The following is a 12,940-nucleotide window of genomic DNA, read 5'->3' on the forward strand; positions in this document are numbered from 1 at the left end:
CCTTTCGTGGAGCTCAAGTTCGACAACCAGATATTTCGCACGACGACCAAACCCAATGACCCAAATCCTGTCTGGCACGAGTGTTTTTACTTCGTTGTCTCTGATCCTTCCGTCTTGTCAAATAGTACACTTGAAGCTCACGTCTACAGCTACCAGAATGAATTCGATGCTAACCCCTTTCTTGGCAAAGTTCGAGTCAACGGAACATCTTTTGTTCCTCACTCTGAAGCAGCTCCTTTCAATTACCCTTTAGAGAAACGCAGTCTTTTCTCTCGAGCGCGTGGAGAACTTGGCTTGAGAGTTTTTATCACAGACGATCCTTCAGTTACACCTTCTGTCCCAACCCCGGTTCCAGAATCTCCTCAAGCTTATAGATCAAGTCCGCGCAAAGAACCTGTGAAGTCCATAATCGCAGGTGACGCAAGTATGGCTACTGATGAGAGGATAGAGCTAAAGCCTAAATNAATGGAGCGTTGAATTTCACTTTTCATGATGAACATGTTTATATATATATATATATATTTTTTTTTTTTTGGTTCATTTTCTTTTCAGTTTTGACTTTTGAGTCTTGACCCTCTCTCTTTTTGTCATGATTGGTCTTGGGCAAACTAGTTTTGTTTTCTTTACGTAGTAGTTTAGTAGATCTTTGACTTTAGCCTCGATGCTATATTGCTAGATATTGTTTTATGTGGCCCAAACGTGCCATTGAATCCATGAATTTACTGGATCGATAAAGAGTGAGGCCCAAAAAATTCCAATTATTGCTTATGTGTTACCAAAAGACTACTATTACAGTATGTTAAGTTGTCAACTGTTCACCATGTGTGTTCTCTTTTGGGGATTTTAACACTTTTAAGCATCGTTGCTTGTCAGCGCATATCTATTATTCTTTTCGCTATTCATGAATATGTTAATCAGACACATAAAAAGTATCTAATGAGTGTTAATCTTATGTATTAGCGAGTGTTTTACATTTGACGGCATGCATTTAAAATTGCAAAACAATGTTAAATTAAGAAGGTTTATACGTATGCATACTAGAGACGCGTTGCGAAAGTGATACGTCTCCTAAAGAGAAAACGAGCGTTAATAATACTTATCAAGAAGAAACTCTGAAGTCTTTCATGGATTTTTAGACTTTGAAGTAGACGCTTTGTCTTTTCTGTACGTATATAATACGTACTTCTTTTGACTTTTCTTTGGCGTTTTCTAACGTTTTTTTTCAGTTTCGTTTTATAAGTTCATAAGGTACCTAACTTATGATGCATCTGTTTTATTATGATTATTAAAGTGAAAAGTTAATTATGTCTTCTATTATGTATTCAGATTTTTGATGATAACGTCCAAAAACACAACTGGGATGCTCTGATTTATATGATTTTAAACCAAGAAATACATTACCTGACAATAATAATTGCCTAACAAACGATTAGGCTCAAACAAAAAAACGACTAAACTTGTGTCGGGGTCAACGCTTTATATGATTGGTCTTGAGATGTTTCGTNTGAAGAGATGAGATTCCTCTACGTGAGAGTTGTGAAGGCCCGTGATCTTCCCAACAGAGACCTTACAGGGAGCCTAGATCCCTATGTCGAAGTAAAAGTTGGAAACTTCAAAGGTGTTACCACGCATTTCGACAAGAATTCAGATCCGGAGTGGAACCAAGTCTTTGCCTTCGCTAGAGATAATCTTCAGTCCAACTTTCTTGAAGTTGTAGTGAAGGATAAAGACATTGTCCTTGATGACTTTGTTGGGAAAGTTAAATTCGATCTCAATGAGGTTCGGTCTCGTGCTCCTCCGGATAGTCCTTTAGCTCCCGAATGGTACAGACTGGAGAACAAGAGAGGCGAGAAGAAGAATTATGAGATAATGCTTGCTGTGTGGGAGGGAACTCAGGCTGATGAAGCTTTCGGGGATGCGATTTTCTCAGATTCATTGGTGTCTTCAGATAGCTCGAATATTATATCCGCTAACCTCCGCTCAAAAGTGTACCATTCGCCTCGGCTATGGTACCTAAAGGTGAAAATAATAGAGGCTCAAGACGTCATCATCGCGTCTGACAAATCCCGTCATCCTGAGGCCTTTGTGAGAATCAAAATCGGTAATCAGATGTTAAGGACTAAAGTTTCTCAAAAAGGCATTCATCCGAAATGGGGAGATGAATTCACGTTTGTAGTTGCAGAGCCGTTTGAGGAACCTATGGTCATCTCAGTAGAAGATCATGCTGCTCCTAACAAAGACGAGCCAGTAGGAAAAGCTGTGATTCATTTGTCTGACATTGAGAAATGTACAGATGATAGAGCCCATGGTCCTCATCATGGCCGTTGGGTTCATCTAGAAGACTCCATCTCAGACGCTTTGGATGCTGATAGAGCCAAGAAAGTGAAATTTGCTACTAGACTCCATTATAGGGCGGTTCTTGATGGAGGCTACCACGTTTTTGATGAGTCTATGTATTACAGCAGCGATCTCAGACCATCGGCGAAACAGCTCTGGAAACCAGCAATAGGAGTCTTGGAGCTCGGGATACTTAACGCAAATGTGTTTCACTCGATGAAAACTCGGGATGGGAAAGGTACTTCGGACACATACGTTGTTGCCAAATACGGTCACAAATGGGTTCGAACACGAACAGTAATCAACAGCATGACTCCAAAGTACAATGAGCAATACACATGGGAGGTGTTTGATCCTGCAACGGTTTTAACCATCTGCGTCTTTGACAACGCTCATTTCTCAGCTGGAAACAGTGGAATCAACAGAGATCAGCCTATTGGGAAAGTACGTATTAGAATGTCGACTCTTCAGACGGGCCATATCTACACGCACGCTTACCCTTTACTTGTTCTACAACCTTCTGGTCTTAAGAAAAGAGGGGAGCTTCACTTAGCCGTGAAATTTACCTGCACATCGGTCTCCAGTATGCTTTTGAAATACACCAAGCCTCTCTTGCCTAGATTGCATTACATACAACCGTTACCTGAAAACCATCAGGAAATGCTTAGGGGGGAGGCTCTCAAGATAGTCGTGTCTCGTTTAGGGAGGTCTGAGCCACCGCTGAGACGGGAAGTGGTTGAGTATATGGCAGATTCGAGAAGTCATTTGTTCAGCATGAGGCGAAGCAAAGCAAACTTCAATAGGTTCACGAAGGTGTTCTCGGGTGTGATCTCGGTATGGAAATGGATGGAACAAGTGTGCACGTGGAGGACACCTGTGACGACGGCTCTGGTTCACGTGCTGTACACGATGCTTGTAGTGTTTCCAGAGATGATATTGCCGACTGTGTTTCTGTATATGGCTGTGATTGGGTTGTGGAATTACAGGTTTAAGCCCAGGTTTCCTCCTCATATGGACTCCAAACTATCTCATGCAGAGAGTGTGAATGCTGATGAGCTCGACGAAGAGTTTGATACCTTCCCGACCATGAGGGCTCCGGACATTGTGAAAATGAGGTAAGAGAATCAAACAGATATCATTAAAAAAGAAAAAAAGATTTGTTCATTGGTTGATAGTTTTCATACCTTTCTCTTGCAGGTACGACAGGCTGAGAAGTGTGGCCGGGAAGGTTCAGTCGGTGGCTGGAGACATAGCAGCACAGGGAGAGAGAGTGCAGGCGCTGCTGAGCTGGCGTGATCCACGCGCAACAGCTATTTTCGTGACATTCTGTTTCTTGATTGCGATGGTTCTCTACATTACCCCTTTTAAACTTGTGGCTCTCCTCTCAGGCTACTACTTCATGCGACACCCTAAGTTCCGGTACCGCATCCCCTCCGCTCCCTTCAACTTTTTCCGACGACTTCCGGCCATGTCCGACTCTATGTTGTGAATAAACAAACAACCATGTATATCAGTTTAAGTCTATATATATCTTCATCTTCGAATTTCTTTCTCTCTATGATAGAGAGACTCTATCCATATGTGTATATATATTGTATGTTGAGAAATCTTGCATTCATAAACTCATTCCTCAAATCAAAATTCGCCTACAATGAGAAGCTTTTATAAATAGAGAAGAAGAGGAAGACGATGAGAAACAGAGTCGGTTAACCAATGATTCCAATCTTAACCGGTTCAGCTACCCCATAGATCTTGACAATATGTTACAAAAAGCCCATGGGCCTTGACCAAAACGTTTAGCACACTGTCTTACTCTTCTTTAGTGCTTGATTAGTTCCCTCCTTAATTTTAATTAATCCGTTTGATTACAAAAGTCCGTTAGTGATTACGGCGTGGAGCCAACGGGAAAGAGGACCGTATCTCTCTCTCTCTCTGTCTCGTTCTATGAACAGAGACGACGACCACCACTTGCTTCTCTTTAACAGGCGGTGCTAAAATAAAATCTGGACGACAAAACAATTTATTAATTTGATATATTTTTTGGGTATAGTAGTAATGTAATGTAATGGCCAGATTCTTTGTTGCCTTCTCTCATCATCATACCATTAAAATATTTTTCATCAACTTGTCGGTAAATTATTTTTGGCTTATACTACTATATCTTTCTTTCTCTGTCTTCTTCTTCTTTCATTTTTAAATTTTAATTTTTTCAGAAAGAAAAAACAAATATAACAATAATTCATTTTTTCTGAAAATTACAGATGCACGTATATAGAAATAATAAAACTAGAGAGTGTGTGATCTGATCTAGTTATATATATATATGTAAAAGAAAGAAAGAAAAAAAACAATCCTGGGGGTTTGGACAAATTTGGGATAGTTTAAGCTTTTTTATACATTCACATGAATCACATACGTTCATGTCGTCGATACGGTCCTCTTCCTTGATTTTTTTATTTTTAAAATTTATTGTAACCACGTGGATTTGCTTGTCTTGTTTCTTGTTTTCTTTTTTTTTCTTTTTCTCTCCCCCTTGATGAAATCGAGGAACCTTTAATACTACTACTACTACTACTAGTTTCTTTCTTCTACTTCGTCGATCCACAAACGCTTTTGATTCCTTTGCTGTATTGGCTTAGCTTACTGTGTTTCTCTGCTCTTTTTATTGGCTTCTCCTTCGCTTCAATTAGGGTTTTTTACTTGTTTCATCTTCGATTCCCCAAATTGCTTCCCTTTTGAGATTGGTATTGCTGTAAACTAGTTGAGTTGACTCATTTAGAGTCATAGCGAGTTGACAAGGTACGACCTTTCTCCTTTTTACTAATTGTGTTCTTTGGTTTGAGTTTTTACTTCACTGATTTGGAAAACTCTTTAAAGATTCGATTTTTATTTAGTATATAATTTTGCTTTGTATATAATTTGTTGCAGCTCTTTGGGTTTACGAAGAGAGGAGAGAAGAGACGTCCCCTCGATTGAAAAATTAAACCTTTTTCATTGGGTTGAAAGAAAAAAGAAAGAAAGCAAGAGTCTTGGAATATTTTGGAGTGTTTTATTTGTTTAGATGGGAGGTCAATGCTCTAACCTGAGTGGGTGTTGCCGGAACTCTTCACACAAGACAGCTGTTCTTGAATCTCCTGATCTTGGTTTGTTTGACCTTTTCTGTTACTATATATAAATAACTAAGTCTTTCTTTTTTTACTTGGATCTGAGAAACTTAAGGCATTGTCTGGATTTTTTGGATGCAGAGAATGGAGAGAGTAGTGAGATCACTGATGTGCCTAATTTCCGGGAGTATACATTAGAACAGCTCAAGTCGGCTACTTCTGGTTTTGCTGTCGAGTATATTGTGTCTGAACATGGAGAAAAGGCTCCAAATGTTGTCTATAAAGGGAAATTGGAGAATCAAAAGAAGATTGCTGTCAAGCGTTTCACAAGAATGGCGTGGCCTGATGCACGTCAATTCCTGGTTTGACTTAAATTTATCTCTGCAAATTCTCTACACTTTTGTTTTCATCTCCTTTTTTTTTTTTATCTTGATATTGGGAAAAATGTGTTCTTCCTTGTGTGAAGGAGGAAGCGAGGTCGGTTGGTCAGCTGCGGAGTGAGAGAATGGCCAATTTACTCGGTTGTTGCTGTGAAGGTGATGAGAGGTTACTTGTAGCAGAATTTATGCCCAATGAAACACTAGCCAAACACCTTTTCCACTGTGAGAATCATTTTTTCCTATATATAGTAGCCTTTCGTTTCTATTCTTGGAAAGTTATTTATGCCTCAAGAATCTAAGTCTACTTCTTCTATGCAACTAGGGGAAACACAACCTATGAAATGGACTATGAGGCTACGAGTTGTTTTGTATCTAGCACAAGCTCTTGAATACTGCACCAGCAAAGGCCGTATTCTTTATCACGACCTCAATGCTTACCGGGTTTTGTTTGATGAGGTATTATTATTTCTTATATATAATCTACTATTGCTCTTTTGGGAAACCTATCCATGTTTCTATGCTATTCCTTCATTCTCTGACGCCTTTTAAATCAGGAATGCAATCCAAGACTTTCTACTTTTGGTTTGATGAAGAATAGTCGGGACGGAAAAAGTTACAGCACTAATCTTGCTTTCACCCCTCCTGAGTATCTACGAACTGGTAAATCTTTGGTTTTATTTCCCAAGGTTCATATGGTTGAGAACTTGAAATTAACTTGAACTTGAGATTAACTTGGACATTCTTTTTTTTTTCTTTTTTTTTGATGTGGATTTACAGGGAGAATTACTCCAGAGAGTGTGATATACAGCTTTGGTACTCTTCTGCTTGATCTTCTCAGCGGAAAACATATACCTCCTAGCCATGTAAGTAGCCAAAATAAGTATCTTTTCCTTACTAGATTGCAGTTTTCACGTTTTCACTTGGAGCTGGAACTGATCCTTTCAATTTGTTTTATGCAGGCCCTCGATCTGATTAGAGACAGGAATCTTCAGACACTAACAGATTCTTGCCTAGATGGGCAATTCTCTGACAGCGATGGCACAGAGCTAGTACGCCTGGCGTCTCGTTGTCTTCAGTACGAAGCTCGTGAGCGGCCAAACACGAAATCTTTGGTGACTGCCTTGACGCCACTTCAGAAGGAAACAGAGGTTCCAATTTTGTTTTCTTAGCCATCAGAAAAACCAAGACCATGTTTCTGTTTGTTTACTCAAATAAATGTTTCCCTGTATTGAAAACTGCAGGTCCCGTCTCATGTTCTAATGGGTCTACCGCACAGTGGTTCAGTCTCTCCTCTGTCCCCTCTTGGTGAGGCTTGTTCAAGAAGGGACCTGACCGCTATGCTTGAGATCTTGGATAAACTTGGATACAAAGACGACGAGGGTGTCACCAATGAGGTACCTTTTCGGAACTAACTTGGGAAAAAGAATGGTTTTGCTAGGTTAACAAGCTAATAGTGTTGGGTGTAAAAAGAGGTTTTGTATAGATATAATGTATGTGGTCACTTATTGGTGTTGCGTTACAATGTTTTGGCAATGCAGCTCTCGTTTCAAATGTGGACAGACCAGATGCAAGAGTCTTTGAACTCGAAGAAGAAGGGTGATATGGCTTTCAGGCAAAAAGAATTTAGAGAGGCCATTGAGTGTTACACGCAGGTCAGTTTGTTTTTGCATCTAAAAATGAAGTATACGAAGGATGAACCTGATTCCTTTCTTGAAACTTTGACAGTTTATTGATGGAGGAATGATATCTCCAACAGTGTGTGCACGCCGTAGTCTGTGTTACCTGATGAGTGACATGCCGAAAGAAGCTTTAGATGATGCACATCAGGCTCAGGTGATCTCTCCCGTGTGGCACATCGCGTCATATCTGCAGTCTGCTTCCCTTGCTTTCCTGGGGATGGAGAAGGAGTCTCAAATCGCACTCAAAGAGGGATCGAACCTTGAAGCAAAGAGGAATTCAGGTTCTCGAGTGAAGTAACATATATAGTGTGTGTTTAAAGAAGAATCATCTTTTGGGAAAGATGAAAGAACATCTTACCAAGTAAAAAAGGTGTTAGAATCTTTTGAGCACAATGATGGGAAAAACACGCAAGAGGGATGCCAAATGAAACCCTCATCTTCTGAAGAGATGATTGGGTTGTGTGAGGTGTTTTGCTCTTCTTGTGCCTCTTTTTATGGGCATTGAATTGAAGGAGTCACTTCCTTTATTGGCTTTGAAATCCATTTTTCTGAAGAAACTTTATGTACTAGATAAAACCTTTATTGGAGAAACCATAAAGAGATTTTATGTCTTTTGAATCCATAGGCCACACACTCATCAATCCCCATGTATGGATGGACTCTCGCTTAGAAAAGAGACATTCCACAGCGAAGGGGGTTTTTACCAAAAGTTTGTTGTACTTGCTTGGCCCTTAGCCATAATGATTTAAAAGGTCAAATAAAAAGATAGTAGACTTTTTGACTCTTCAGACTACGTCATTTTAGAAAAATCTTCCACGATAGTGATATGTTAATTTTCTTCGCTTTTTGGCATTGTTGTCCACGGTTTTGTCAGATTTGAAGGCTGATTTTTTTGCCATTGTTGTATAATAATATGTTCTGCTCATCAGATTTTTCGTTTGGTAAATGTGATCCTTCTTGTTGGTGGTAGACAAGGAGAAGTGGGAGCTCGTATGCTGCATTATAGAATACTTTGGGCATACAATTTTTTTGAAGAAGTTCGAGTCGGTTGTGAGTGAGATCCACGATGGTGGTTACGGTGGTTAATTTCGATGACTACATGAAGTGAGTGGTTTATAAGTTTCATGGAAGTGAAAACATTATTGAAAGACAGCTATCGATTTCGACAAAAATCTTAACTCCTGTTTGAAAAGTGAAAACAAATCTCCTGCAAAAAGTAAAAAGAAATCAAGTTTTGTCACACAAAATCCAGTTTGGGTATGAACATAAAACTGAATCTTATTAGAAAACAAGCTTGCAATATTACGGCAAGGAAATGATCTTGATGGATTACAAACATATAATAATGATACACCAAACATATAAGGGGGTCAGATTTGTGAAACAACAAAAAGAAAAAACAAAAAAATGAAAGTGAAGGTGGCCAAAAAAAAAAGAGAGAAAGGAGAGAGCAAACAGAGAGAGAGAGAAGCCAGTCAGAAGAAGCTCCATGAACCCCCCCCCCAGTTATTTCACATCTCCTAGGGTCACGGCATGCAGATTTCCAGACATTCCTCCAGCCACAAAGCTTGGAAGCAGAAGTGGTTCAAAATTGATGTACACACTTGCAGTAAATAGATGGAGAGATAGAAAGCTGGATTTTGGACACACTATAAATGATCCTAAGAGCTACTTCCCGTTCCCTGGCAATGCGTTGGCATTAGACGCTGTCGCAGCTCTGGTGATGCACCCGCAAGTTCTGAACATTCAAATGCATCGCAACAAACCAATGAGACCCAATCCATCAAAAAATTATTTTTATTCTGCTGCAATTTCTACCCTTCATGATTTTTTGTTTAGATAAAGATAATTCATGGGCTGACCTTGGGCAGTGAAGTTAAACAATGGAGGCAGAGCTCTTCCATTTGGCAGTGAAAGATTCGGGTCCCGTAAGTCATCAAAGAAGGGGTGTGCACAAGCTTCCAACTAAACAAATGGAAAAAAAGGGTTTTGAGTTAGAAAATTCTAAATCAGCCTTATATAGTTTTGTGGTGTCTAAAAGGATTTAGTCTTACAGCAGTGCACCGAAGGTTTGGCGAATACTGGAGGAGTCTTGAGACGAGGTCTACTGCTTCAGGTGGCATTCGCTTGTGGAAAATCTGAAGAGGAGTTATGTGCTACATTAGATTTCACTTGAACATGTACATGCACCAAAGAGGCACCTGCAATTATTTCACAAACCTTGTGCCACGGGTGAGCTTTGATTTGAGGAAACTTGAACTCTGTGTAATTGGGATTCATACACCGTATTTCTTCTCTTGTAGGCGTCCCAAGAATCTGGTAGATGTACAGTTGAGTAAGATAGTACACATGAAAGATAGAAAAGAGATGAAAGCAAACGAGGGATGATCATAAGTACCTTAATTATCTCCACCAGCTGATCAATGCCACTTTCCCCGGGAAACAGTGGCTACAGGTAGAATACCAACAGTGCAAATAAGATCAAATATGATTACGAAGTTACGATGCAACTAATAAACTAAAAAACAGTTCACCAGAATCTAAACTTTAAAATATATATGTCTCACTTGGCCTAGTAAAAGTTCTGCCATAACACAACCGCCGGACCACATGTCAATGGCATTGGTATACTCTGTAGCCCCAAATATAAGTTCTGGGGCCCTGTAGTACCGGGAGCATATATAGGATATGTTAGGTTCACCTGGCACCTAAAGACACACAAGAGTATTAGCCAGCCATCATTGTTGGAAAGACAACCCATCAACCAGACCACTTCAAAACATAAAATGAACATACCAACATCTTTGCGCTTCCAAAATCGCAAATTTTTAGTTGATGAGTTTGGGGATTGACCTATGAAAGCCACATCATAAGAGAATCAATGTAATATTCATATATACGGCTTAACAACCTTTTAAGCAGAAAGAATTTACACTATACCAGTAGATTTTGTGGCTTGATGTCACGGTGACACACCCCAACTACGCGATGTAAGTAGTTCAGCGCACGGCAAATCTGATATGCGACAAAGTAATAGAAAGGACAAAATCAACATAAGCAAAAATATAAATTTCAACGTATCTGAAGCTTTATGCTATACACAGATAACTAGGAACGATTAAGTGGAGAGCTTAAAGAACTCACCTGATAAGTGTAGAGCTGAACGAAGATAATTGGCATATGCTGATTTATTTTGGTATAGTGCTTAGATGCTCTGTAAACAGTTTCAGGAACATACTCAAGGACAAGGTTGAGATACAGCTCATCCTTGTCAGTTGTTGAAAAGAAAGAATGCCTCAGTCGCACAACGTTGGGATGGTCTTGCAAGCGCATTATCTGAAGTTCTCTGTTCTTGTATCTTTTATCCTGCAGAACCTTCTTAATTGCAACTTGTTCACCCGTTTCCAAACACTTGGCCTAAACCCAAAAAAAATCAGACAGCAAGTCAAAAATTCTGGACACGACAAAAAGTTTAAGGATTAGTTTTGTTCCTGGTATAAAAGATTTCCACCTACCTGGAACACTACTCCGAATGAGCCGGTTCCAACCACTCGCTGGGCCATGTATGAGATTGTCTGTAATAACAAGTAATAAAGAGTAAATTAAAAGATACACCCAACTAACTATGCAGAGGAGAAGAGAAGTGAATAGAGAAAGCATCTTTTCATAGAAGAAATGTGCAAATAAGCAAAAAAGAAAGTTAGTTGAAGGACCTGCTTAGGCTTTCCATCTCTACCCCCAACAGTAGTTGTAATAACTTGTCCCGTTTCAGTCCCACTGCCGTTTACAATAGTTGTCTCCATCTCCTGCAAGGCCCCAATGAGAGATGTGAGCAATGATGGGGAAGTTGAAGATGATATAAAAATCAGAAGCAACCTCACCTTCTCGTCGCGGTTGGCATTTCGGTCATCTCTAATCCTCATATCAGTCATAACTTCAGGAAGCTGATGATGATGATGATGATGATGATCATCGACGGTTTTATCTGAGAGAGCATGCCCATTTGAGGTACCAGCAACACTTTCTAGTGGGAAAATGTCAGGTTTGATATCAGAAGAAGAAGAAGAAGAACTAGTTTGGTCAACCTGCATTGGATCAGCAGCACACATGTTGTCGTTCTCTTGATCAAGCTTCGCTCTCTTCATCCCATAGTCCCCACCCTACACCAAATCAGTCAGGTCAAACATATCATCAAAAAAAAAAAAAAAACACAATACTCATCCACATATGCATTACTTAGACGATATCTAAAACTAAGATCTAAAAAAAAACTCAAAAGAAACTTTAATTTTGACTTGGAACATACACATATGGATGAAAAATTGAAGAAATAAATATTCATAAAATCAAATCAGAAACGTAAATCTCTATCTGATCTTCACAAATTAAAATAATTAAGGAAATGCAAAAAAAGGAAGACATACAGGATCGGAAGAAATCGAGGTACGACCGGAAGCAATGCTCTTGAGACGACGCATCACGTTCATCTTCGCTTTCCAAAACCAGGACGAACAACTCAGAAAACCCTAAATCTCCCCAAAAAAATCTTCACCACAGCTTCATGTGGAGAGAGAAAGAGAGAGAGAAAAAAAGCAAAAAAGCAAAAAGAAGAAAAAAAGGAATAAAACAGATTCAGATATTCAAATTCGCACAACTCCTCCGAAGCAAACAAAAAATCTCTCAAGGGAAGGGGGAAAGAATCTGTTCGTCGAGCTTCTTCGATTTCTTCTTCTTCTTCTTCTTCTTCTCTCTATTGACGACCCAAACAACCAGGTGGAATCTTTGCTCTCTTCTTTCTTTTGCTTTCTCTTTCTCTCTCTCTCTCTCTCTCGTGGCCAAAGCCAATCATGCCAGCCTCGTTCTCCTCTATCTCTGTGTACTCTCTTTTTTTTTTTTTTGGTCAAACCTTGACTCCTCACCGTTGATTCATCGCAGCAACTCATCCGACGGGCGAGGATGAATCCGTCTGATTTCGACTACCTGTGTTTACTAAAATACCCTTGTATGGTTGTGTTAATTACGGATCCGGGATTAATACTATAAGCAAAGGGAAAGGGGATGAGATGATGATGGCATTGGCCTGTGTTGTTTGAATGATTGCATCTAAGGCACGCGGAATATGCGGGGAGACTTGGATTGTTTGACCTTCCTTTGACCACCTCTCTCTCTCTCTTTCCTGCACTGCACTGAGTTAAATTTTACTACTACTACTATTTCTTTACTGCTTTTAGACATACTACTATATTAATCATAATCATAATCATAATCATCTTTTCAAAACTTAATCTACTAACTCAACTCTATATGCTAATACTACACATTATTATCCTGTTTTATGAGCCATTGTAATCGGATAGAAGCTAAAACATTTCCCTTTTTATAAATAAATCATAAGCTAACCATTCTAAATTAAGAAAGGTAATAAAACAGTTATAGGTAG

The 12,940-nt window shown here is 39.4% G+C and overlaps 3 protein-coding genes across 3 annotated transcripts in view; 2 read left to right on the top strand and 1 right to left on the bottom strand.

Annotated features, from left to right (window-relative positions):
• LOC104746804 (FT-interacting protein 1-like) overlaps positions 1-3,881 on the top strand; it is a 6,431-nt gene extending 2,550 nt beyond the window's left edge. Inside the window, exons 4-6 of the mRNA XM_019229498.1 lie at positions 82-472; positions 1,496-3,452; positions 3,535-3,881. Coding sequence (XP_019085043.1) covers positions 82-472; positions 1,496-3,452; positions 3,535-3,826 — 2,640 coding nt within the window. The 3' untranslated portion in view covers positions 3,827-3,881. The remainder of the gene's footprint in view (positions 1-81; positions 473-1,495; positions 3,453-3,534) is intronic.
• LOC104712178 (probable serine/threonine-protein kinase At5g41260) lies at positions 4,625-8,122 on the top strand. The gene is made up of 11 exons (XM_010429020.2): positions 4,625-5,136; positions 5,266-5,480; positions 5,583-5,803; positions 5,908-6,043; positions 6,144-6,277; positions 6,376-6,481; positions 6,599-6,684; positions 6,781-6,969; positions 7,063-7,215; positions 7,360-7,473; positions 7,547-8,122. Exons 2-11 carry the CDS (start codon positions 5,399-5,401, stop codon positions 7,796-7,798), a joined length of 1,473 nt encoding a protein of 490 aa, XP_010427322.1. The 5' UTR covers positions 4,625-5,136; positions 5,266-5,398; the 3' UTR covers positions 7,799-8,122.
• Positions 8,759-12,344, bottom strand: LOC104712187 (shaggy-related protein kinase theta-like). The gene is made up of 13 exons (XM_010429031.2): positions 11,925-12,344; positions 11,382-11,660; positions 11,214-11,306; positions 11,016-11,075; positions 10,645-10,917; positions 10,441-10,515; positions 10,297-10,353; positions 10,068-10,208; positions 9,899-9,949; positions 9,721-9,816; positions 9,555-9,638; positions 9,363-9,465; positions 8,759-9,238 (listed from the first exon to the last, which is right to left on the bottom strand). Exons 1-13 carry the CDS (start codon positions 11,985-11,987, stop codon positions 9,162-9,164), a joined length of 1,452 nt encoding a protein of 483 aa, XP_010427333.1. The 5' UTR covers positions 11,988-12,344; the 3' UTR covers positions 8,759-9,161.

Source organism: Camelina sativa, chromosome 2, assembly GCF_000633955.1.
Source record: "Camelina sativa cultivar DH55 chromosome 2, Cs, whole genome shotgun sequence".
In the NCBI taxonomy this organism is placed as follows: domain Eukaryota; kingdom Viridiplantae; phylum Streptophyta; class Magnoliopsida; order Brassicales; family Brassicaceae; genus Camelina; species Camelina sativa.